The sequence below is a fragment of the Jaculus jaculus genome, chromosome 11 (assembly GCF_020740685.1).
Source record: "Jaculus jaculus isolate mJacJac1 chromosome 11, mJacJac1.mat.Y.cur, whole genome shotgun sequence".
Lineage (NCBI taxonomy): Eukaryota > Metazoa > Chordata > Mammalia > Rodentia > Dipodidae > Jaculus > Jaculus jaculus.
The window spans coordinates 57,008,743-57,034,276 of NC_059112.1; the positions used below are offsets into that span (position 1 = coordinate 57,008,743).

Genomic DNA, 25,534 nt, shown 5'->3' on the forward strand with positions numbered 1-25,534 from the left:
GTCACTCTCAAATAAATAAATAAAAATGAACAAAAAATTAGAAAAAAGATGGGCTGGAGGGATGGCTTAGTGGATAAGGCACTTGTCTGCACAGCCAAAGGTCCCATGTTTGATTCCCCAGGACCCACGTAAGTCAGATGCACAAGGTGGCACATTCATGTGAAGTTTGTTTGCAATAGCTGGATGCCCTGGCATGCCCATTCTCTCTGTCTCACTTTCTCTATCTATCTTAAATAAGTAAAAATTAAATAAATAAAAACTTCAACAGCAAGAGCTCCATAAAAAAAAAAATTAGAACAAAGAAAGAGGCAAGTTGCATGGCCAGTTACAGTGGGGATACTCACACTTTTGCAGAAGCTCTGCCCGCAGTGTGGCACTCTTGGGTTTCCGCTTCAACTGAAAATGCTTCACGGGTGGGGTAAGGGGTCCAGCGAGGGTGGTTAGGGCATTTTTATTCAGGTACTGGCACTCCAAAGGAAGCATGGCAGATGCCTCACACTCGCCCACTGCAGAGAGCCAAGAGCCACAGCATGTTAAAGCCCTGACACTGTTGCTGCCCTCTTAGCTTACAAGCAAAGCCAGCCCCACATGTGCTTTTATTATTGATAGTCATGGCAGCTTCTGCTTTGGTTTCAATTTCCCTGTGGTCCCCACATTCTAGCTTGGCCATCTCTCAGACCCAATGTCATCAAAATGGTTTGGGACCCAAGGACAGCCTTCCACCCCAGGGGAGAGTTTTTAAAAACAAATATCTGCAAAACAACATAGGGCACACCAGTCTGTCAGCTGCAGCCTTAGGACTTGGAGGTGTCCATGAACCACAGTGACATGGAAAGCAAGCACCTTGCCCATTCAGACCATAAAATTCAAACAAAACATGCTACCAATAAGAGGAGGAGTAAGTATGTGACAATTAGAGCCCTGTGCAATGTGATTGCCATGAGCACTAGCCTGGTAGTCTTGCCTTTCAGTGCAGTCTCAGTCTTATAAAACCAACCATGCATGCTTCCCAAGTTTGTGTGGTCACCAAGGGGCCAGAGTTTGGGAAACCCCCCCCATCTTATCTAACTACCAATGAAAAAGCAGACTTGGGACTGGAGAGATGGCTCAGCAGTTAAGATGCTTGCCCACAAAGCTTAATGACCTGGGTTTGATTCCTTAGTACCCACGTAAAGACAGATTCACAATGGCACATGCATCTAGAGTTTGATTGCAGTGGCTAAAGGCCCTTGATCACCCATTCTCATTCTCTCTCTCTCTCTCTTCCTGTTTGCAAATAAATAAATAAAAATATTAAAAAAGGGCTGGAGAGATGGCTTAGCGGTTAAGTGCTTGCCTGTGAAGCCTAAGGACCCCGGTTCAAGGCTTGGTTCCCCAGATCCCACGTTTAGCCAGATGCACAAGGGGGCGCACGCGTCTGGAGTTCGTTTGCAGGGGCTGGAAGCCCTGGCGCGCCCATTCTCTCCCTCTCCCTCTGTCTTTCTCTCTGTGTCTGTCCCTCTCAAATAAATAAATAAAAAAATGAACAAAAAAAAAATTAAAAAAAAAAAAGACAAGGTCTCTGTATATAAAGCTGGCTTTGAGCTTAAAATAATCCTCCTGATTCAAGAATCCTCTACAGTGCTGGAATTATAGGTATAAGCCATCATGCCTAGAGCAAGGAATCTTCCTTGCATGGAAACCATCTGTCTCTCTTCTCTCTCTCTCTCTCTCTCTGCTTGCAAATAAAATGAAAAAGCAGACTCACATTTCCTGTCCCTTCTCTTCCTGTTCCCAGGGCAAATGGGCCCTTCCTATATAAGGAACAAACCAGCAGAGGGATGTGGACCTGTGCTCTGGGTTTACAACTACAAAAAAACCCCTACAAACACTGAAGACACTCAAAACTCATTAAAATTGAAATCTGACCACTAAAGCAGACTTATACCCACCAAGATCAGGGAACACTGCAGAAGAAAGGGTGGGAAGATTTTAAGAGCCACAGGGTGGGAAGCTGTATCTGAAGGTAATGTCCCCCCTCACATCCCACCAGAGATTGAGTTTATAACCTCATGATGAATACCAATAATCCTAACCAAGGAGGCCCTCAGTGGGACGGGGGTCAGGAAGAGAGGATATGAGGATAACATGAAGGGAATGGGACCAATATGCTATTTGTTCATAGCACAATAAATTTTTTTTTTTTAAAAAAAGAAAAACATGGGCTGGAGAGATGGCTTGGTGATTGGGGCACTTGTCTGCGAAGGCTAAGGACCCATGCTATATTCTCCAGATCCCACATTAGCCAGATGCACAAAGATGAGTCAAGCACAAGGTCACACATGCCCACTAGGTGGCACAAGCATCTGGAGTGTGACTATAGTGGCTGAGGCCCTGGCATGCCAATTCTCTCTCTCTCTTTCTCTATCTCTAAAATAAAAAAATTAAAAAAAATTAAAAGAAAAGAAAAAAAACCTACAAAGAAATTACCAGAGAATGGACCACACCATTACAGCAGGCCTGCAGGAGTGCATAATCTCGGCATCTGCAACCCCAACTTTTGCTACTCCCCCTCGAAGGGACTCAGAGCACAGAACTGATTTTGGGGATCACCAATTCCCATTCTTCAAAGAAAAGGAGAATTTTAGAGAGGACAAAGACATTCCCACTATTATTATAGTCTCTAGTTTTCTGCTCATGTTCTATGAACAATGTTGGTGTGGTCAACATGTTTCTGACATGCTGTATCTGCTCTACACCAAGTAATGTTCAAGTCTCTGCAGAAACAACCTTCAGATTCTTCACTATCAGGGAGCTGATGATGAGACAATGGTGGCTAGGCACCACAGGTGAGTCACATGCTTCCAGACATAGCACATGTGGCAAAGATAGGGCAATGGTCACCACCCTGACAGCAATACACAGATAAACCGCATAGTCAAGTGTTTTAGGACACACCATGCCACCCATACACAGTTTAACAGTTGACTGTCCAGTTTATCTAGGACAGCAGTTTCAAAAGGGAGATTACAGGGCTGGAGAGATGGCTTAGCGGTTAAGCGCTTGCCTGTGAAGCCTAAGGACCCTGGTTCGAGGCTCAGTTCCCCAGGTCCCACGTTAGCCAGATGCACAAGGGGGCGCACGCGTCTGGAGTTCGTTTGCAAAGGCTGGAAGCCCTGGCGCGCCCATTCTCTCTCTCTCCCTCTATCTGTCTTTCTCTCTGTGTCTGTTGTTCTCAAATAAATAAATTAATTAAAAAAATATTTTAAAAAAAGGGAGATTACAGACAACATACCCTTTTCTCTAAGTTCTCCTAAAATGTCTTGAACGTTGGGGTTCTGCTCCTCAAGGTCCAGGTTTAGAGAACCCGTGTCAGGAAAGGACTTCAGAATGTCAGCGACCATGAGGACCCACGGGTCTGAGTCCAGGGTGGCCAGCTGGATGATATCCATCAAGGCGCCCTTCATCTGCAGAGAGAGAAGACTCTGTCCCAAGTGCCATCAGTCCCACCTACCATCCAGAAGGATGGCCTTTCTGAGTGTCTCCTACCACCACACAAAGGTGGTCCGTGCACCTGCACAATTTGAAGATCCACTGTGGCCACTGGCAGTAGCTAATCTTGTCAGTAATCACCCTGGGGGCCACAGCAGGCCTCTGCTTCCTCTGTGCTCTCACTAGACCCCAGCACCATCAGCTCTCCTGCAATGCCACAGCTTCTGTCAAGCTATAATGGCTTCAGCTCCTGTAGCCCTCAGCTCTTTGGGCCTGGGAGATGGCTATAACAAATCATAAAGGACAAGAAACCAGGGATACCAATATCTACATTTAGGAAATCCATTATAAACAGGGCATCTCAGACATTAAGAGTTCAGCCCAGGGTCAGCAACAAGGTACACCAAGGCAGGCTGATGTGCCATTATTCCTCTGGCACAAGGGAGGGCCTGGCTAGGAACAAGGACTTACACCATGCATAACCCACAACCCCAAGCCACCATACCCAAGAATAGGGACTTGGAGATATGTGCAGAGGACAGACCACATGAACACAGGGAAAAGACAGCCAAGAGTCCTGAATGACACCTGCAGCTATAAGCTAAGGACCCTTGAGGTCACCACAGTCAGAGAGAAGCCAGTAATAGTCTATGCTGAATCTTGCAAGAGTATGTGACGGCTGACAGTGGGATTTAACCTGTAGACACCACAGATGAGATCCAGTTGTCGTATTTTTGTTATAGTAGCCTCAGGTAGGTATAATATACCCACCAAGAAGGAAAGTGGATAATATTTTATAAAGATGTTTTTTAAGTCAGGAAAATTGGTCCTGGGGAGATGGCTAAGTGGCTAAGAGTACTTGTTGCACAAACAAGAGGGCTTAAGACTATCTGAGTTTGATTTTCCAGCACTCATGTAAACAGCTGGTTCTGGCCATGCATGCTTGTAACCCCAGTCCACGGGCAGCAGAAACAGAATTGCTAGGGCTTGCTATGAAGGCGCAGGTTCAGATAGAGACTTGGTCTCAAGGCAAGACACTGATGAGTGAGAAAGGATACCCAACATTCTCTTGTGGCCTCCACATGTATATCTGCATCTCCATGGGGCATGCACATCTTCACACACACCCCATAACACACATATGAAAAAAATAAAGAAAAAAAAGGAAGGTTATGAACAGAAAAACCACTGTGATGAACTGACTGGACTGTTTGTGTGTCACTCCTACATATTCACATGTTAAAGTCCATCTTACCTTGGACTAGGGTAACAAAACCCATAGACCCGGCTGGCTTAAGAACAACAGAAACTTTTTCTTATGGGCCTAGAGGTTGGAAAATGAAAACCAAAGTGCCAAGAAACTCAGTAGCTGGTAAGAACAGCTTCCTGGCTCAGGGGCATACATGGTGAGAGTGGACCAGCTCCCTTGAGCCTAATCCCATTATGAGGTTCCATCTCCTGTGTTGTCTGAGGGGTTAAAGAATTCAATGTTCCAACTTAGGGGACTCACAAACCTTGAGGACAACAGCTAAGTCCTAGTCCTCATGTGATAGTATTTGAAGAAAGAGTCTTTGAGGAAAAAAAATAAAATTGGGGCTCTGGTTGGTCTGACAGACTCTCCCAATCTGTTCTTACTGTAGAAGGGCACAGCAAGATGGTAGCTGCCATCAAACTGGGAAATGTGCCCCTGGCAGAGACTGAAGGTGAGAGGCTGGCCGGGCATGGTGGCCCAGGCCTTTAATCCCAGGACTTGGGAGGCAGAGGTAGGAGGACTACTGTGAGTTTGAGGCCAGCCTGAGACTACAAGGTGAATTCCAGGTCAGCCTGGGCTACAGTGAGACCCTACCTTGAAAAACTGAAAAAGAAATAAAAAAATTGCACTGAGGGTGGGAGGCTAGCCCTTGGATCTCAGGACCTCTCGCTTCTGGAAGTATAATAAATAAATGCTCTGGCTTAAGCCACCCAAGTTTGAGGTATAGTTGGCCTTCCAAACCCACAGATCCACATCTGTGGATTTCATCTATTGTGGAATGGAAATATTCTAAAAGAAAAAATGTAACTGTATGAACTAGCCACTTATAAAGTTTTTCTGGTCATTACAATTGGCTTGAGACTACCAAAGATCTAAAGATGATTTAAATTTAAAGTACACAAGTTACATGCAAACACCATACCATCTTATACTATTTTTAATTAATTTGCGCATGCTATGTGCTCCCCCCCACCGCATGCATGCTTGTGTGTGTGTGTGGGCACATCACGTCCTCTTGCTGCTGCAAATGAACTCTGGATGCTTGTGCCATTCTGTGCACCCAGCAGGCTGACAGGCCTTGCAAGCAAGTGCCTTGAACTGCTGAACCATCCTCCCAGTCCTCACCATGCCACTTTACAGGAATAACCTGTACATCCTTGCTTCAGTATCTGCAGGGTGTGAACAGGGTGGATTCAGGTACTGATCCTCCAGAGTTATGGAGAAATGGCTGTACTGTAATAACAACCTGTGCTAACAGAGCTATTTGTAGACTAGAGACTCTTAAATAAGAATCTTGCCTTCAAGGGACTCATCAATATTCTGTCATGAATGGTGGAGGGCATGAGGCCTTTATCACTCCCTGAGGAGGTACTGGCAATTTAATGGTTGCTGGGGAAGGGAGAGACATTTTCTTCAGGGGTGTAGCCACTGTTTCAGTAAATAAATGCCCCTCCCATGCTCAAACAAGCAACCCTAATTAAACTCAGTGGGTGACAAAAGAAAAAAGGCATCGAAGTAGAAAAGAGAAGGCGGCATTCAGTGGGAGGGTAACAAGAAGGTAATGGGGTTAATTTTGATTAAAATACATTATATACATGTATACAAATAAAATTAAATATACAAATAAAGTAAAATTTAAATGTTTTGTTCATATTTATTTATTTGAGAATGACAGAGAGAGAAAGAGGCAGACAGAGAGAGAGAATGGGGGCGCCAGGGTCTCCAGCCATTGCAAATGAACTCTAGATGCATGCACCCCCTTGTGCATCTGGCCTACGTGGGTCCTGGGGAATTGAGCTCCGAACCCAGGTCCTTAGGCTTCACAGGCAAGCGCTTAACTACTAAGCCATCTCTCCAGTACACATCTTTAATCCCAGCACTTGGGAGGCAGAGGTAGGAGAATCACCATGAGTACGAGGCCACCCTGAGACTACACAATGAATTCCAGGTCTGCCTGAGGTAGAGTGAGACCCTACCTCAAAAAACAAAACAAACAAAAATGGAAGAAGCCCAGCATGGTGGCGCAAGCCTTTAATCCCGGCACTCAGGAGGCGGAGGTAGGAGGATCGCCATGAGTTTGAGGCCACGCTGAGCCTCCATAGTGAATTCCAGGTCAGCCTGAGCTAGAGCTAGAGTGAGACCCTACCTCGAAAAAAGGAGATGAGAGGGAAGAGGAAGAGAGGAGGAGGGAGGAGGAAGAGGAGTGTCAGGGAAAATGGTTCAGTAGCTGAAGGGGCTCACCTGCAAAGCTTGATGGCCCTAGTTCAATTCTTAGGCCACTCATATAAGAGGGACCCATACACATACACACATGTAAATAAACACTTTATTTTTAGCAAATTCAATGCCGTGCTTACCACATCTCTGCACTGAGTGAACAGATGCTAACCAAGCCCTCAACCACTGCAGGCACCTCCTTGAGAGTGCCATGAGTATAGGTTTTCTTTTCTTGCCAAGAGAAGACCCTGGCAGAGGTCTACTTCTCTGCACAAGTGTGCCTCCCCCACAAATTCAAGAAAGGAGTATCATCAACTCAAGTAACATTGGTCAGAGCCCTGACCCAGAACAGGGTAAAAAAGACTCCCACCCTAACAGTACCTGAAAAGTATCCAAGACCTGTCTACCCACAGAACACTGAAAGGTACCAAGAAACAAAAGCACATCTAATAGACTTCTTTTATTCCTTTTTCTTTTTAATTTAATTTAATGTATTAATTATTTGAGAGAGTGAGAGAGAGAACAAGGCAGAGAGGCAGGGGGTAGAGAGGATGGGCATGCCAGAGCCTCCAGTCATTACAAACTCCAGATGCATGTGCCACCTTGTACATCTGGCTTTACGTGGGTACTGGGAAATCAAATCGAACCTAGGTCCTTAGGCTTTGCATGCAAGCATCTTAACTTCTGAGCCATCTTTCCAATGCTGTTTTGGATCCTCCTTTCTTAGCCACTTGAGTGCTAGAACCAGGCTTACATCTAACTTGGAGCCATGGAGTCGGGAATATAGCTCAGTGGTAAATGCTATGTGAGAGCAAGACCCTGGGTTTGAGTACTAGCACTGGAGAAACATAAACCACAACTGAAAAAACTGACTATTAAAATTAAAAGTTTCAGGCTGCAGAGTTGGCTTAGCAGTTACAGCGCTTGCCTGCAAAGCCAAAAGACCCAGGTTCAATTCCCCACGACCAATGTAAGCCAGATGCACTAGGTGGCACATGCATTTGGAGTTGGTTTGCAGTGGCTGGAGGCCCTGGCATGTCCATTCTCTCTCTCTGATAAATAAGTAAATAATTAATTAAATAATTAAACATTTCAAAGTTAGGCTGGTAGCACATGCCTATAACACCAGCACTTGGGTAGTGGAGGTAAGAGAATTAGAAATTCAAGATCTTCCCTAGCCAGTGGTCCAAGATTCATGCAAAGGGCACAGAGTGGGGCTCATATGGATAAAATCCTCTGCTCAGTGGGGGGAGCTTCTTAGGGAGTCCAGATCCTTCAGAGCTAAGAGCCATGCTAGGTGGAAAATGGTGGTGACAAAGAGATGCCACAGCCAGGCTCCACTGGGACCTTACAAGCTAGACAGCAGGACCAATGTACGAACTGGTACAACAGTGGCATGTCTGTTATGGGGAAAACCAATTGCTCTCTAATTAGATTTGAGTCCCCCACAGGAGGGAATTCATGCCTGGTATTATAAACCTAATCAAAAGTCTATGGCCTAGGAAGTCAAAACCCCTCATGGGGAAACTACTCCCATTGTCTGGCTATGGTACATATATTACGCCCACCAAACTGCCTCTAAATACTTATGTTTATGCCTGTACTTTAGTGCTACTCTCACTTCTGGTTAAACAAGGTTCTCTTTTCAGATGGTGGTGACCACTGGGGAGACTCAAATCTCATGAAAGTGTTAAGGAGAAATAACAGTGGAGTGCTGGAGAGATCGCTCAGCAGTTAAGACACTTGCCTACAAAGACTAAAAGACCTGAGTTCAATTCCTCAGTGCCCACATAAAGATGCACTGAGTCTAGAGTTTGTTTGCAGCAGCTGGAGGCCCTGGTGCACCCATTCTCTCATCTGTCTCTCTCTCTGCTTATAAACAGATAAATAAATAAAAGAAATGAGGGGCAGGATAAATAGCTTAGAAGTTAAGGCACTTGCCTAAGAAGTCTAAGGACCCAGAATCAATTCCCCAGTACCCACTCAAGCCAGATACACAAGATGGTGGATGCATGTGGAATTTGTTTGCAGTGGCTGGAGGCCCTAGCATGCCCATTTTCTCTTTCTTAAATAAATAAATAAATAAAAATATTTTAAAAAAGAAACGACAGTGGAGCGTTCAGCAGTAAGTTGAGCCATTTCTATTACACCCTCTAGGACTCAGGTATCATTACAGAAAGAATGTAAGAGCCAAAAGGAGGGGAGGAGTTTTTTTCAATACTGTCTTCCAGACACAAAGTGGCTGCGATATTCATGACCTCATAGTGGCTGACTATATCTACACAAAACACAATTAAGAGTCTGGGGGGAGGGGCGGATAGGGAAAACCAAGTAAAGAATATTAGTGCAAAAAATCTGTGAGCCAGGTATGATGGCACACGCCCAGTACTCAGGAAACAGAGGTAGGAGGATCGCCGTGAGTTTGAGGCCACTCTGAGACTACAAAATGAATTCCGGGGCAGCCTGAGCTACAGTGAGATCCTACCTCAAAAAAAAACAAAAACAATTTAGTGAAACAGAGACTTTCAATCAAGTAAAAAAAAAGTTGGCACTTTGAAACCCAAGCCTGACAAATGGGCTGAAGAGATGGCTCAGTGGTTATTTACCATGCAAGTGTGAGGACTGGAGTTCAGATCCTCAGAACACAGGCAAAGTCAGACACTGTAGTGCTAGCATTTGTAATCCCAGCAGGCAGTCAGAAGCAAGTCTGGTAAATGTAGCGTGAAAAAGACCCCACCTCAAGGAAGATTGACACCCAAAGTTGTTCTCTGACCTCCACATGCCCACCATGGCTCTTAAACATGAGTGCATACACACTGCCACACACCATGCATACATACGGTGATACATACAACAGCAAATAACAAAAGTGACAAACAATAAGATGGATCAAGGAAAGAAAACATGAAAAAGAGAACAATTCTATACATGCTTCTAGCATTAAAAAAAGATAAAAGAGGCAGGCGTGATGGCTCATGCCTTTAATCCCAGCACTTGGGAGGCAGAGATAGGAGGATTGCCATGAGTTCAAGGCCATCCTGAGACTACATAGTGAGTTCCAGGTCAGCTTGGGCTAGAGGGAGACCCTACTTTGAAAAACCAAAAAAAAAAAAAACAAAAAAAAACCCAATTGTGGTGGCACACACTATGATGGTGGTGCAGTACTGTCATCTCACAAGTTGAAGGCCAACCTGGGTTACATAGTGAGCTAGTGTGAGACCCCCATTTCAAAAATAAATAAATTGTTGGGCTGGAGAGATGGCTTAGCGGTTAAGCACTTGCCTGTGAAGCCTAAGGACCCCGGTTCGAGGCTCGACTCCCCAATCCCACGTTAGCCAGATGCACAAGAGGGTGCAAGCACCTGGAGTTCGTTTGCAATGGCTGGAAGCCCTGGCGCGCCCATTCTCTCTGTCTACCTGCCTATTTCTGTATCTCTCTCCCTCTCTCAAATAAATAAATAAAAATAAAATATTTTAAAAATAAATAAATAAATAAATTGTAACCCAGGCATCTCAGCCTCCCAGTTGACAGGATTAAGAGTGTAAACCAACACACCTGGCTAGTTAGGACATTTGACTTTGTTAACTGACTTGCTTTTTTTTTTCAAGGTAGGATCTTATTCTAGCCCAGGCTGACCTAGAATTCACAATGCAATCTCAGGATGGTCTCAGACTGACAGTGATCCTACCTCTACCTCCCCAGTGCTGGGATTAAAGGCGTGAGCCACCATGTCCGGCCAGGTGACCTGTTTGTTTTAACCCCCACTCATGTATAAATAGGCCATGCTGGTTTTGTTTGTATGTGTGTATACTGCTCAGTTTGATTTTAAAATTATTCTGTATTTTTCTCCACCTACCTTACTATTGGAATCTTTCTACAACTTTTCCCACCCACAACTTGCTTACTCTCTTTCTTTCCAACTCCTTTTCCACACTCTCTCCTTTTACCCTTCTTATTCTCCACAATGACAATCTTCCATAAACTCAACTTCTAATATCTGTGGCAACTACCAGTACCCAACTTTCCTCTCTCAGATACCTGAAACACCTCCATCTTTTTTTCTTTTTAAAAAAATACTTATTTATTTGAGAGACAGGCAAAGAGAAAGAGAAGAAGAGAGATACAATGGACATGCCAGGGCCTCTAGGCACTGCTAACAACTCCAGAAAAATTGAGCCACCTTGTATATCTGCCTTACTGTGGAATCAAATCTGGGTCCTTATGCTTCACAGGTTACTGCCTTAACAAGTAAGCCATCTCTCCAGCCATCCCTTTTCAAAGTTAACACTAACCTCACACTAATTTACCTTATACTGTTCCCACTTTTTTTTCCCCCCAAGGCAGGATCTCACTCTAGCCCAGGTCTGACGTTCACTCTCTAGTCTCAGGCTGGCCTCAAACTCATAGCAATCTTCCAGACCTCTGCCTCCAGAGTGCTAGGTTTAAAAGTGTGTACCAAGAGCCGGGCGTGGTGGCGCATGTCTTTAATCCCAGCACTTGGGAGGCAGAGGTAGGTAGATCACTGAAAGTTCAAGGCCACCATGAGACTACATAGTGAATTCCAGGTCTGCCTGGACTAGAATGAGACCCTACCTCGAAAAACAAAAACAAAAAAGTTGGGGGCTGGGGAGATGGCTCAGCGGTTAAGGCATTTGCCTGCAAAGCCAAAGGATTCCAGTTTGACTCTCCAGGACCCATCTAAGCCAGATGCCCAAGGGGGCGCATGCATCTGGAGTACATCTGCAGTAGCTGGAGGCCCTGACATGCCCATTCTCTCTCTCTCTGCCTTTTTCTCTCAAATAAATAAATAAACAAATAAATAAAATGTTGGTTTTTTTTAAAGGCATGTACCACCATGCCTGAAAACAAAATAAATAAATAATAGGGTGTACCACCACACTGGGCAACTGTTTCCACATCTAAGTAAGCAAACCCCTAGCACATTTACAATAGCCTTGTTCTTTTACTCACCAACAATTACTGAAATCAAATTAAAAACTGTTGTTAATTTGATACTAGAATATTTACATAGCAGCATATTCAATAGCTTGGGTCACCTCTGCTCTTACTTTGGGTCTAATACAGGAGCCACATCTGGCACCTTAAGTGTCTTAGCAGAAGAGGTAACTTATGATTTACATGTCTAAGAATACAGCAGATAATTAGAAAACCCAAGCATTGAAACAAGACGCAAAAATCTCTCATTATAATACAAGAAACACACACAAAAATCAAGACAACATAATTCCTCCAAAAATTATAAATCTAACAGAAATGACCTCCAGTGAGGTCACTAAGATGAAATGCCTGACAAAGAATTCAAAAGAATGATTACACCTATGTTCTAAGGAATCAAAGAAGAAAACAAACTCCTGAAGGACTCCCAAGAAAACACAGGAAACCAATTTAACAAAATGAGGAGGTAGACACAAGATATGAGTAAGGAAATAGAAATATCAACCTGTAATACTAGAAATGAAAAACACAGTCAAATTAAAAAGTCTATAGAGGGCTGGAGGGATGGCTTGGTGGTTAAGGCAAAGCCATCCCTGCAAAGCCAAAGGACCCATGTTAGCCAGATGCACAAGAGGGCCCACATGTCTGGAGGCCCTGGCGTACCCATTCTCTTTCTCCCCCTCTCTCTGTCAAATAAATAAATAAAAATAATTTTTTTAAAAAAGTCTGTAGGAAGTCTAACCAACAGAATGGATTAAGAAGAGGACTGGGCTGGAGAGATGGCTTAGCGGTTAAGCGCTTGCCTGTGAAGCCTAAGGACCCCAGTTCGAGGCTCGGTTCCCCAGGTCCCACGTTAGCCAGATGCACAAGGGGGTGCACGCGTCTGGAGTTCGTTTGCAGAGGCTGGAAGCCCTGGCGCGCCCATTCTCTCTCTCCCTCTACCTGTCTTTCTCTCTGTGTCTGTCGCTCTCAAATAAATAAATAAAATTTAAAAAAATTCAAATAAATAAATTAAAAAAAAAAAGAAGAGGACAGACTGAGTCAGAAGACAAAGGAGGCAGATCTAGAACATTCCAACAAAGAGAAAGGCAAACTAATAGGAAGGTATGAATGGGAATTTCAAGACATTTGGGATGCTATGAAGAGATCAAACTTGAGAATTCATGATACAGAAGAAGAATTTCACTCTAAAGAAATAATAAATATGTTCAACAAAGTCATAAAGGAATATTTCCCCCAAATAGGGAAAGAGATAACAATACAGATACAGGAAGCACTTGGAACACCCAATAGACAAGACCAGAAAAGAATCTTTCCTCACCATATTATAGTTAAACTACTAAACACACAGACCCAAGAAAATATATCGAAAGTAGCAAGAGAAAAGCAGTAAGTCATCTACAAAGACAAGCCCATCAGGATAACATCAAATTATTCATCACAGACTTTAAAAGCCAGAAGCGTTTGGAATGATGTATTCCAAGTCCTGAAAGATAAATGCCAATTTAGACTATTATATCCAGCAAAACTATATCCATGATAATTGAAGGAAAACTCCCTTTACAAAGCCAAAATTACACTGATACAAAAACTTGACAAAGATACAACAAAAAAGGAAATTTCAGACCCATTTCCTCCATGAATATAGATGAAACAATTCTCAATAAAACACTGGCAAACAGGATATAGAAATGTATCAAAAAGATAATTCACCCTGATCAGGTATACATGAATCAAGTCCATATGGATCAAAGACTTGAATATCAGATCTGAAACTCTGAAATTAAGAAGGACAAAGTAGAAGAAACATTTCAAAATACTGGCTGGCATGGTACAATATAGGAGAGAGCCTAGAAAATAATTATGTACATTAAATTTCAAAAAAGAAAATATTTTGAAAATTTTCACTTATAACAAATGATACTTGTTTTAGGAGATGGACATGTTTACTGAGTTAAAACTTTATGAAATGTATATACATTTCAAAACAAGTTATTGCACCCATGAATATGTCATTAAGCTTGTATGAATCTGTTAAAATAAATTTAATTTAAAAAGTTTAAAAAAAAGATACTGGCATAGGCAAAAATTTTCTGAATATAGCCCCAGTTGCTCAGAAAGTAAAACCACTAATTGACCACTGGGGCCTCATGAAATTAAAAAGCCTTTGTATAGCAAAGGACACTATGGATAGCATAAAAAGGCAACCTATGGAATGGGAGAAAATCTTTGCCAGCTATACATGTGACAGAGGATTAATATCCAGGATATACAAAGAACTCAAAAAACTATATAATAAGAAATCAGACTCTCACTTTGGGTAGAGAATCTTCTCTTTTCAGATGGCAGTGACTTTGGGATGACTCAGAAGGTATCATAGTGCTGGAAAGAAGTCACTGGAGCACTGAGTAATATCTCGATCACACCTTCCAAGGCTCAGGGTCTAATGCGGAAGAGGTGGCAGAAAGAATGTAAGAGCCAAAGGAAGGGTAGGACTCCTTACAACGTGTTCCCTTTACACATAAAGTAGCCTGGATAACCATGACCTCATAGTGCCTGATACACAAGACCATTGTAAGAGGAGGAAAAGACCATGCCATCAAAATAAAAGAGACTGATTGAGATGGGGAGGGGATAAGATGGATAATGGAATTTCAAAAGGGAAAGGGGGAAGAGGGAGGGTATTACCATGGCATATTTTGTATAATCATGGAAAATGTTAGTAAAAATTGAGAAAAAAAACAAAAATTAAATAAATAAATAAATAAATAAGGAATCAGGGGCTGGGGAGATGGCTCAATGGTTAAAGGTGCTTGCTTACAAAATCTGATAGCCTGAGTTTGATCCCCCAGTACCCACATAAAGCCAGATGCACAAAGTGATGTATGCATTTGGAGTTTATTTGCAGTGGAAAGAGGCCCTGGTATGCCCATTAAAAAAAAAAATATATATATATATATATATATATATATATATATATATATATATATATTAAAAGATAAATCAGGGCTGGGGAGATGGCTCAGCACTTAAGACACTTGTCTATAAAGCCTAATGACCCGGGTTTGATTCACCAGTACTCCTGTAAAGACAGATGCTCAAAGTAGCACATGCATCTGAAGTTCATTTGCAATGGCTGGAAGCCCTGGTGCATCCATATTCAATCTCTCTCTCCTTGTAGATAAATAAACATTTTTTAAAATTTTTATTTATTTATTTATTTGAGAGAGCAAGAGGCAGACAGAGAGAGAGAGAGGGGGAGGGAGAGAGGGAGGGAAGGAGGGAGGGAGAAAATGGGCACACCAGGGCCTCCAGCCACTGTAAACAAACTCTAGACGCATGTGTCACCTTGTGCATCTGGCTTACATGAGTCCTGGGAATTGAACTGAAGTCCTTTGGCTTTGCAAACATCTTAACTGGTAAGCCATCTCTCAAGCCCAATAAATAATTTTTTAAAAGAAACCAAACAAGTTCTCAAAAGAAGAAATACAGATGACCAATAAACATCTTAAAAACATGTTCTTGGGATGGAGAGGCAGCTTAGCAGTTAAGGCATTTGCCTGCAAAGCCAAAGGATCCTGGTTCGATTTTCCAGGACCCACATAAGCCAGATGCTCAAGGGGGCACATGCATTTGGAGTTCGTTTGCAATGGTTGGATGCCCTGGCGTGCCTATACTCTCTCTCTGCTTCTTTCTCAAATAAATTAATTAATTAAAACATGTTCTTGTGCTGGAAAGGTGGCCTAGTGGTTAAGGCACTTGCTTGCAAAGCCAAAGGACTCAGGTTCGAGTTCCCAGGACCCACATGAGCCAGATAAACAAAGTGGTGCATGTGTTTGAAGTTCATGTGTAGTGGCTGGAGGCCCTTGTGCGTCCATTCTCTATCTCGCTCGCTCTCTTCGTCTGTCTACCTCTACCTCTGTTCTCAAATAAATAAATAATAAAATATTTTAAAAAAAGAAAAACATGTTGTATATCCTTGGCCATCAAGGAAATGCAAATTAAAACTACTCTGAAATTCCATCTCCTGTCAGAATGGCTATCCAGAAAAGAAATGATGGGGAATAGGTGGGACCCGTTTCCAGGCTCCTCCTACCTCCCTGGTCTGAGTGCCCAGCACAGTGTTCACAAGGCCATGATCGTCTGGAGTGAGTAGGGCAGCCCCTGTTTCCTGGCTCCTCCCCCAGCCCCTGAGGGCAGAGCAGGGAGGTTTATATCCACAATGAGCTGTTAAGCAGAGTCTTACTAGATCTCCTAAAATAAACAAGACAGACTTCTGTCAGAGCCCTGATTATCCACCAGAGGTTAATGGTAAGACCCTACTGCTGAAGACACCAAACACTGTCAGCACAGACCATGGAGAGATCTGGTTGGAATATGGAAGAGAGCCAGTCCCCAGACAATTAGCCCATCTAGTACCAGAAGTAAGGGGATTGCTGTGCGCTTGAGGCCAACCTGAAACTACACAGTGAATTCCAGGTTAGCCTGGGATAGAGCCTGATCTTACCTCAAAACAAACAAACAAAAAAAAGTGGAGGATTGCCCTGCAACACCAAGAAAGACAACAGTGACAATAACTGACTTGGCAGCTTATCAGCACAACATACAAATGGCTTATAAGAACAGTGCTCAGAAAGAGACCCACAGCAAAAGTAACAGTGCAGAATACACAAAGACAGTCATCTGCCAGTGGTGCTGAGCCAAGACAGCCACATATAAAGTAACACTTCTCAATTTCAGTTAGGCTGAGGACTGATGTGAGAGCACTGCAGGGCTCTAGTGAGAGAACATGATGAAAGGATATTTCCTGAACAAGACCACTTTGGCACCAACTACCAGGGAAAAAAGGTGACTATACCATCTAACCAGAACCAAGAGCTTCATTCAGGTTCTGAAGTGAAGCCACAGCCATAGAGTATAGAACTAAAAAAGATGTGGGGTGTGGGGGTGCACGCCTTTAATCCCAGCACTTGGGAGGCAGAGGTAAGAGGATTGCCATGAGTTCAAGGCCACCTGAGGAGGTTCATATGGGCTAAGCATGAGAATCAATTCTCAGAGTGTCCTTGGAGCAGGGGGAACTGAGGTCATGGGACTTCAGCAAGCTGAAGTCAACAAGAAGCATACTTCTTGGCCACAAGACTGAATGTTTTGCCTATGCTCAGGCCTCTTGAGAATGTGGTTTCTGCTTAGACAAAGGTGTTTTACAAGCCTGAGTTACTTTGAAGTTTAATTGGGGACACATAAACCATCACTGCTTTGTTCAATATTATTAAGAAAGAAGTTATACTATCTCTCAATTATTGTGTGCACTAGAAAAACTGTTCTAAAAAAAACAACACCTGGTGTGTATGAAGTGACTTTCTTTCATGATTACTTTCTGTACAAAAACGAACAGTGCTAGAAATAAAGTATGCAGTTGCAGTTGCATTTGATTCAGCTTCTCTGCATCCCTGTGTCCTGATTTCGTTGAGACCCTTGCCCAGAGACCCCAACGCACCAGACGTTGACAGCCACCCTTAGACTACATGGTTAATTCCAGGTCAGCCTGGGCCAGAGTGAGACCCTACCTTGGGGAAAAAAAAAAAAAAAAAGGATGGTATTCAGCACTTTACTAAAACAGAATATTTCTCTAAAGCAATTAAAAAAAAAAAGGACTATCAGGAAATAAATAAATTTGAATAAATAACTCATAAAAAAGAAAGCCAGGGCTGGAGAGATGGCTTACAGGTTAGAGTGCTTGCCTACAAAGCCAAAGGACCCAGTTCAAGTTCCCCAGAACCCACATAAGCCAAAAGCACAAGGTGGAGCATGCATATGGAGTTCTTTGCAGCAGATGGAGGCCCTGGCACTCCCATTCTCTCTCAAATATATAAATAAATAATAAAAAGTTAACTGGCAAATAAGCAACACAATGCTCAACAATTAGAAGACAGATGCAAGTTAAGGTGCTCTGGTAATAACTAGAGACCCACTAGACTGACATGTTTTGATTAGGAATATAATTTGATACAATTACTTTGAAAATCAACTTGGCATAATCCTAGTACAATTCTACTCCTAGAGAAATACATGCTCATATATAAGCACCTGCATGCATAATGTTATCAGTCACAGCAGCAGAAAAACAAAAACTAGCCACAACCTAAATGTGTATAACAGAATGTGCTAACTGCTATGTGCAGTGAATAAAACACCAGAGAGAAGTGAAAAGGAAACACTATAGGCAGCAACTTGGATGAATCTGTTAAGGTGTCAATCACCGGAAGACACCACACGGAAATTCACATACATGATTTCACCTTTTCAAATTAGGTAAACCAAACTCTCCTGTTCAGGAGGGCATATACAGTTGACAACCCTACAAAAAATGGCAAAGAAATGCTTACCCCCATGGGGGAGGGGAGGCAAGGTTGTGACTAGGAATGGGGGTGCTTCTGAAGAGTCAGCCTTGTTCTATTTCTTCACCTGTATGGGGAATTACAGGAGTGGGTCATTGTGCTATTCTTATTTCCTCGTCTGAATAAATATGCAGTTTTGTATACACAGTGTAGCTCAACAATTCTCACCTTAATGATATAAGAACAGTATCTAAAAATGTTTAAACTAGGGTGCTTCAATACTCTTGCTGTAAAGCATAGCGGCATGTAATTCCAGCCCTGGAGAGGCTGACGCAGGAGGATCCCAAGTTTGAGGGCAACCTGGGTTACAAAGTGAGACCCTATATATACACTGTGTATATATATGTAGAGTTGCAAAATACAGTTCATTTTGTACAGAAAGCCATGCAGGGCAACATAACGCGGGCGCGGGAGGGGGGGGGGAAGGATTCAATCTCACTGACCAAGTAGGATGTTTTTTAAAACCGACGCACCGAAAATAATCGGAGAACAGCTGCAAACTTGGTAAAGCAAACATAGTAGTGACGCTGAGACCACAAACCAAGGTTGGTGTCAGAACTGCACCTAGTACCTCCTTCCACCAGCAGCCAGGAATCTAGACGCAAAGCTGTCCCTGGGTGCCCATGTCCCGCCCGGCCTCCCTCCCCATGGCCCTCGATGGTGACTGGGGGCAAGGTGCGGGAGTCCCGGAGCGTCCGCGTGGGGTGGAAGATTCGGGTCGCAGCTGGGCAGGGTAAGGGCCGCGCAGGCGCCAGGAACCGAGCTCGGGCCCGGAGGGCGCAACCGGCCCGCGCCCTCACCTCGTCTACCGTGCGGCGCGGGAGGTGCAGCGTCCCGAGCAGCAGCTTGAGCTTCACGGCCGACGAGAGGCGGGGGAAGCAGAGGCGGATGTTGTCGATGACGGCGGCCGTGAGCAGGGACGCGATGCTAGGCGGCGCCCACAGCTCGTCCGTGGCACCTAGCTTGTTATGCAGCCACAGACCCGTGTCGCTCTCCCGCATGGACGCCATCTTGGGGGCAGCGGCGCGCTCGAGCCGGCATCTTACGCGGACGCCTACGCGCTCCCGGCGAGGCCCCCCAACATGGCGGCGCCCCCGGGCGCAGGGCGGGGCGCGGGACGGAGAGCGAGCGCTGCGGCTGGCGGCCGCGTCTTCCACCGACTTCAAGACGACTCCCTAGACCACAGGCGATGGGGCGGCGCGGGGAGACCCATCGGCTTCCGTACCGCATCATGGCGGCACCCGCGCGGCACCGGAAGATGTCGTTTCGCTGAGACGGGGTCGCGTCCTGTGACGCTGCGGTGCGCCTGCGGGCGTGGAGCTGCTAGTGAAGGAGGTGCGCGCTCCGCGTTAGCCCTCTCATCCTTCACACCCGAGCTTCGCAGCCCCTGACGTCCGACCTTCTCTCTGCTTCCCTTTTCCTTCCCTGCTGCCGCCAGCCGCGCAAGGGCAGGCGCTATTTGAGAGACCCGGATCCGGGGTGCTCCGGAACCGTCTGGAGCCGGGGTCAGGTGGCGGAGCACGCTGATGAGGAGCCCCTCTAACTAACTCCAGCCTCCCGCATCAGCGTTCTGAATGCTGGGGTCACAGACTTGATGTCCTGAACGCTTGGGACCTAGACTTTTGCCACCGCCTGGCCTATGTTACCTTTTGTAAAGCAGGATTTTACTGAGCACTGTGGCTGTGGCGCATCTCTGTGGTCGCAGCTATTTGTGAGGCGCCAAGTTTGAGACCAAGTTGCCCGCCTGGGCAATAGAGGGAAACCTGACCTCTTAAAAGTTACTTGGCTGGCTGGGCGTGGTACTCCACGCCTTTAATCCCAGCACTCAGGAGGCAGAGGTTAGAGGATAGCCAAGAGTTCCAAGCCACCCTGAGACTACATAGTGAACTCCAGGTCAGCCAGGACTAAAGTGAGACCCTACCTCGAAAAACCAAACAAACAGCAACAAAAAAAAAAATTCTGAAGCTGGGAGTGGTGGTGCACACCTTTAATCTCAGCACTCAGGAGCCATGGATAGAAGGATTGCTTTGAGTTTGAGGCCACCCTGAAAATACATAGTGAATTCCAGGTCAGTCGGGGCTAGAGTGAAACCCTACCTCGAAAAATCTAAAAAATAAAATTATTTTGCTGGGCTGGGGAAATGATTTAGCCGTTAAGGTCTGTGATACCTGAAGAGCCAGGTTCGATTCCCCAGGACCCACTATGCCAGATGCACAAAGTGGCGCATGCTTCTGGAGTTCGTTTACAGTGAGTGGCTGGAGGTCCTGCTACACCCATTGTGTCTCTGTCAAATAAAAAATTATTTTTGCGGTTTTGATGACTCATGCTTGTATTCCCAGCAGTTAGGAGGTTGAAGCAGAATTGCTGGGAGTTTGGCCAGCCTGGGCTACAGAGTGACACCCTGTCTCAACAACAAAAAATTGGGGCTGGAAAGATTGCTTAGTGGCTAAAGGTGATTGCTTACAAAGGCTGCTGACCTGAGTTCAATTCCCTATTACCAACAAAAGCCAGATGCACAAAGTAGAGCATGCATCTGAAGTTCCTTTGCAATGGCAAGATGCCCTGGTTTGCCCATTTCATCTCATTATCTCTCCATACCTCTCTCTGCTTGCAAATATTTTTAATATGCCAGGTGTGGTAGTGCATGCCTTTAATCCCAGCACTTAGAATGTCCCGTCCCGCGGGACCTAGTTATTCATGGGGGCGAGGAGGACCCTAACCTGAAATAAGATGGGAGAGAGAGAGAGAGGGAGAGGAAGAGACTCAAGCAAATGTACACTTGTCAAGAGTCCAATTTTATTGAGCCGGAGCAGTCTTTTAAAGGGTTACGGTTAGGGTTTTGGGTGAGGGGGTCGCTGGAGGAGGCAGGTGGTCGAAAGTTACAGAATCTTCTTGGCCTTTGGCCTAGGACAGTTTGCGGTTATTCTGAGAATTCACGGTACAGTTCACGTCTCTGCAGTTGCCAGGCAGGGTGTTAGTTAGTTAGGTGTGGCGGGGTGGGGGGATGGAATCAGTTAGGTGTGGCAGGGTGGGGGGATGAGGAAAGGTCAGAAGTTGCTCAGGGCAGAAGTTGTTCAGGGCTTGTCTCTAACATCTCCCCTTCTTCTGTATACAAGGACTAGGATAGGGAGGTTACCGCGACCCCCTGATGATGTCCCAAAGAAGGGCTTGTTTTGGTGGCTGATTATTTTTGTTTAAGAGTAAAAATAGATCCAGAGGAGCAACCTGACAGCAACCTGACATCAGAGAGGCGAGCGAGCATTCCCCAGAGTAGGTTGAGCGCTGTTACTCATAGGTCATTGATTTCGATGAAGTCATTTGGATTGGCCTTAGAACAAGGGGCACAAACGGGGTCTGAGCCTGTTAGAAGGGCAGTGCTGGACCCTTACCCGTCATTGGATCGGCCTCCTCTCAGCGAGGTCGTCCTGTCTTAGGCGGGTTGAGACTTAGCCACCCGTTCCATCGCTGACTTACCAGACCACTCACTTTGTGGAGATGTAACGCATTTTGCTCTCAACAAGACTGTCAAAGCCCCATAAGGATCCTGGAGGAAATATGTTTGGTAGCCAATTAGTATGAGGGGTCGTGGAGACCTGAGTTATTATTCGGAGGGGCGGGACCAAAATTTCCACCCCAGGATGGATCTTTGCAGGGAGGTAAAGTCTAAGGGTCAAGATGGGGGGTTGTCTTGTTCTTTTGGCGGGTCAGTGGCAGATGTTTCTTCTGTGGCGAGGCGATGGTAATGGACTTCCACCGGCTGGATTGTAGAATCTGGTTAGTCGTCTGAAGGCCCAGGGGCCAAAAGAGAGAAGTAAAAGGAAACCTACAAAAGGTCCTGAGAGACCAGAAAGAAATAACACGTAACTAATTAAACAATGACACTGCCATTGTAGGACAAACCATTGTGAACAAAGGAGGATCCCGGGCTCGGCTCAGATAAGGAACTAACTGATTAAAGGGCCGACCTTTGCTTCTGAAACTCATGCTCGCTTGCTCAACAGGACATTCCAGAAATACTTAGCTCTGGGGGCCTCCGGCCCCTTGCAAAAGATAGGATCTGCAAGCAGTCTGCTGACCAGAGATGAGCAACTAGAAATGTTCCCGCGCGCGCCTTCTTGGAACCAATCATTTTAAAAGATGCTATGTGATGTAACCCCTTTTCCCCCTTCCCACTCTTTTCCTTTATAAACCCCTACTTTTAGAAGGTCGAGGCTCTCTCCCACTCCCGCTGCGTCGGTCTGTGTGGATTGAGTCCCTGCTTAAGCTTGACATTAAAAGAAACCTGTTGCTTTTACATTTGAGTGTCTCGGCTTCTGTGGCGGTCCTCTAGGTGATTCCTGGGTGACCGGGGGTCTTGGCTCCTGGTCAGGGGTCGTGGCACAACAGTCCTAGCAGACTGGGAAGCAGAGTGGTTAGCCATGGAGATGTGGAAAACCAATTTTTATACCAAGATTCGTGTTGTTCTCGAGTCCTTTTTCTATCCTCTAGATTTCTTTTAACTTTATCAAGGCTATTTTGTATTAGCCCAGTCTTATCTAAGTAGAAACAGCATTCTTCCTTGAGGGCTACACAGAGTTCCCCTTCTTTAAGGAAGACTAAATCTAATCCTCTTCGATTTTGAAGAACTACCTCAGAAAGGGAAGCTAATTAATCTTTAAGATCTTGTATTCCCTCCTGTATGAGGCTGAGATCTCTATCCACTAAGATGTGAAAAATGTTGTTGGGAGGTAACCATTGAGGCAATATCTGTCCCGGCCCCTGCAGCACTAAGCCCCAGGAGCACAGTCAGGGTAATAGCAGTTAAAGGCTTTTTTTTTTTTTTTTTTTTGTCTGATGGAGATACCCTGATCCAGAGTGGATAAAAATTCTTCTGGATTATGGACAAGGAATCGCGGTAGCACAATAACTACAATGCAGTAATCTTTATTATTAATAAAATCCTTATTGACTATAAAAGGAGTCAGACCCGAGGAGCAAGCAAAGTAGGTGTTATTAGGGGCTTTAGTATAGGTGGAAGTTTCATTGACAATAGCAGTCTCATTACAGACCGATATGAGTGAATGGGGGGGGCAACATTTTAAGGCCAACAAGACAGAGTCTAATACCTGAAATGGAACTAAGAGTAAGGCCTCCATCTGGGGCAGCATGCCAGGATAGGCCATCTGTATCATTGGTGAATATAGGGGCCATAAGCATCGCAACACCCTCATAAAAGGGAGGTGTAGGAGAGAAGCAGATCCAACATTCTTGATAATCGGGATTGCTAGTATTATGAATAGCTTCTAGGGAGGCGTTTACTAAAGAGACAATGAGATCAGCGGAGCTTGGGGGTCCCTCAGGGATGGTGGGTTGGAACAAGGTATATTTTTGAGATAACTGAGTAACAATAGGGGTGTGGTAGACCTTGAGATAACAGTTAATTTGGGTCTGGCTGGTTTGAGTAAGACAGGGTTTGATCCCATGGCTGCAGAATTTTTATTGGGAATAGCTTTGAGTAATTTGATTTTAAAAGTGAGCCCAAAGGATACACGCCTTTAATCCCGGCACTCGGGAGGCAGAGGTAGGAGGATCGCCGTGAGTTCGAGGCCACCCTGAGACTACATAGTGAATTTCAAATCAGCCTGGGCTAGACCAAGACCCTACCTCTGAAAAAAAAAAAAGTACAGAGACCTTGAAAATGTTTATTATTGCAGCACACCCAAACCTACCATGACAAATATTGCTGCACAATTTATCCTGAGGAGGAGAAATGGCATTGAGGGTGATGATCACAGGGGACTTTGATGTTTATTTTCATATACTTACACTGAAAATATATTCATGCCTCACTGTGTAATAAAAATATACCATTTAAAATGAAAAAAAATAAAAAATAAAAAAAAAGTAAAAGTGAGCACAAAGTCTTTTCTTTCTCTATAGATTCGGAGTCCCCATTCAAATCCTTGGCCGGTCCAATCGTGTTGTCTGGCTCGGGAATTGAATTGGATTAATAGGGGACTACACCAGCCACCTGTAGGGGACTGGTTGGGATCACAGGGTCTTACTAAGTCCCGAGGGGAGTGGTTGGGTGTTGCTTTAGGGTGTACCCATTTTCTTTTTACCGAGATATAATCCCAGGAGGAGGAGGGTTTCCAATAGGTGTCCCCAGTAGTTTCGCAACCCCAGGAGGCACAAAAATAATCATCAGCCCATCCACACTTGTAATTAAGGGACTTATCTCAGTGGGCTCCTGGGCAGACATAAACACCTTCCGCTGCACCACGAAGGTGGCTTCTTTCGCCAGTGTTCCTACAGCCGGGGGAATCAAGGCTGCATCTGGCCAATTCAGGTGCCTTGTTGTTGGGCTGAGGTCATAGTTCCTCTGCTGTGCCCCAATCAGGGTGTGCTCCAAGGGCAAGGGCACAGAGATCTATTTCTAGATCTGGCCATTGGGGCTGGGATCCGACTGAAGAGCTAGAGTTAACAATATCTCCGGCCTGGTTTTCAATGATCCAAGTGTAGTTATAAATTTGATAAGGGGAGGGGGCACTTACCACCAGCCGGACTGCAATTAGAAATGAGAGAATGGCAAGGCTGAGCATCATTCTGTAATTAAGCACAATTAAAATCTTTCTCAGGGGTTTCCCCGGGAAAATTAATCAATTTTATTAGCCTCTCTGCGAGCCATCTAGCATTTTGTCCTTTAGAATCATATATGCAAGCATGTCCTTTCCCCCAGATTAACACAGGATCTGGGCCGGACCACTTATGAGTTAATGGATCCTTCCATAATGCTTGAGCATAATTATTTGATGTAGAAGGGTGCCAAAATCTATCAGCCGCGGATTTACCATCCTTATCAAGGGTCAGGAAATTTAAAACAAACAAAGCATGGTTTAATAATGTTTTGGGATTTGCTGCCTGGGAGTATAATATTCCTCCTGAGTGTTGTAGCTTGGAGAGCATATTTTTAAGAGTTTGATGTGCTCTTTCTACTATACCTTGTCCCTGTGGATTATAGGGAATACCAGTAAGATGTTTTATTTTTAATTGAGCACAGAATTGTTTAAAGCTGACACTGGTGTATTCAGGGCCTTTGTCTGTTTTGATGACTTTTGGCAATGGCATAAAGGCAGAACAGGCAAATATGTGATTAATAACATTCTTAGTAGCTTCTCCAGTCTGAAGGGAAGCACAAATAAATCCACTAAAGGTGTCTATAGATACATGAATATATTTTAATTTGCCAAAGGGCAAATAA

The 25,534-nt window shown here is 44.6% G+C and overlaps 1 protein-coding gene across 2 annotated transcripts in view; it reads right to left on the reverse strand.

Annotated features, from left to right (window-relative positions):
* The window catches only part of Nelfa (negative elongation factor complex member A), a 29,148-nt gene extending 9,789 nt beyond the window's left edge, over positions 1–19,359 (reverse strand). The window contains exons 1-4 of one of the 2 annotated variants that reach the window (XM_045130254.1): positions 19,095–19,227; positions 18,283–18,361; positions 3,275–3,446; positions 345–506 (exon numbers count right to left, since the gene is read on the reverse strand). In XM_045130254.1, coding sequence (XP_044986189.1) covers positions 345–506; positions 3,275–3,446; positions 18,283–18,288 — 340 coding nt within the window. In that variant the 5' untranslated portion in view covers positions 18,289–18,361; positions 19,095–19,227. Of the gene's footprint in view, positions 1–344; positions 507–3,274; positions 3,447–18,282; positions 18,362–19,094 lie in introns of both variants that reach the window. The other variant, XM_004656024.3, reaches the window with a different exon arrangement.
* Positions 19,360–25,534: the final 6,175 nt, after the last annotated feature.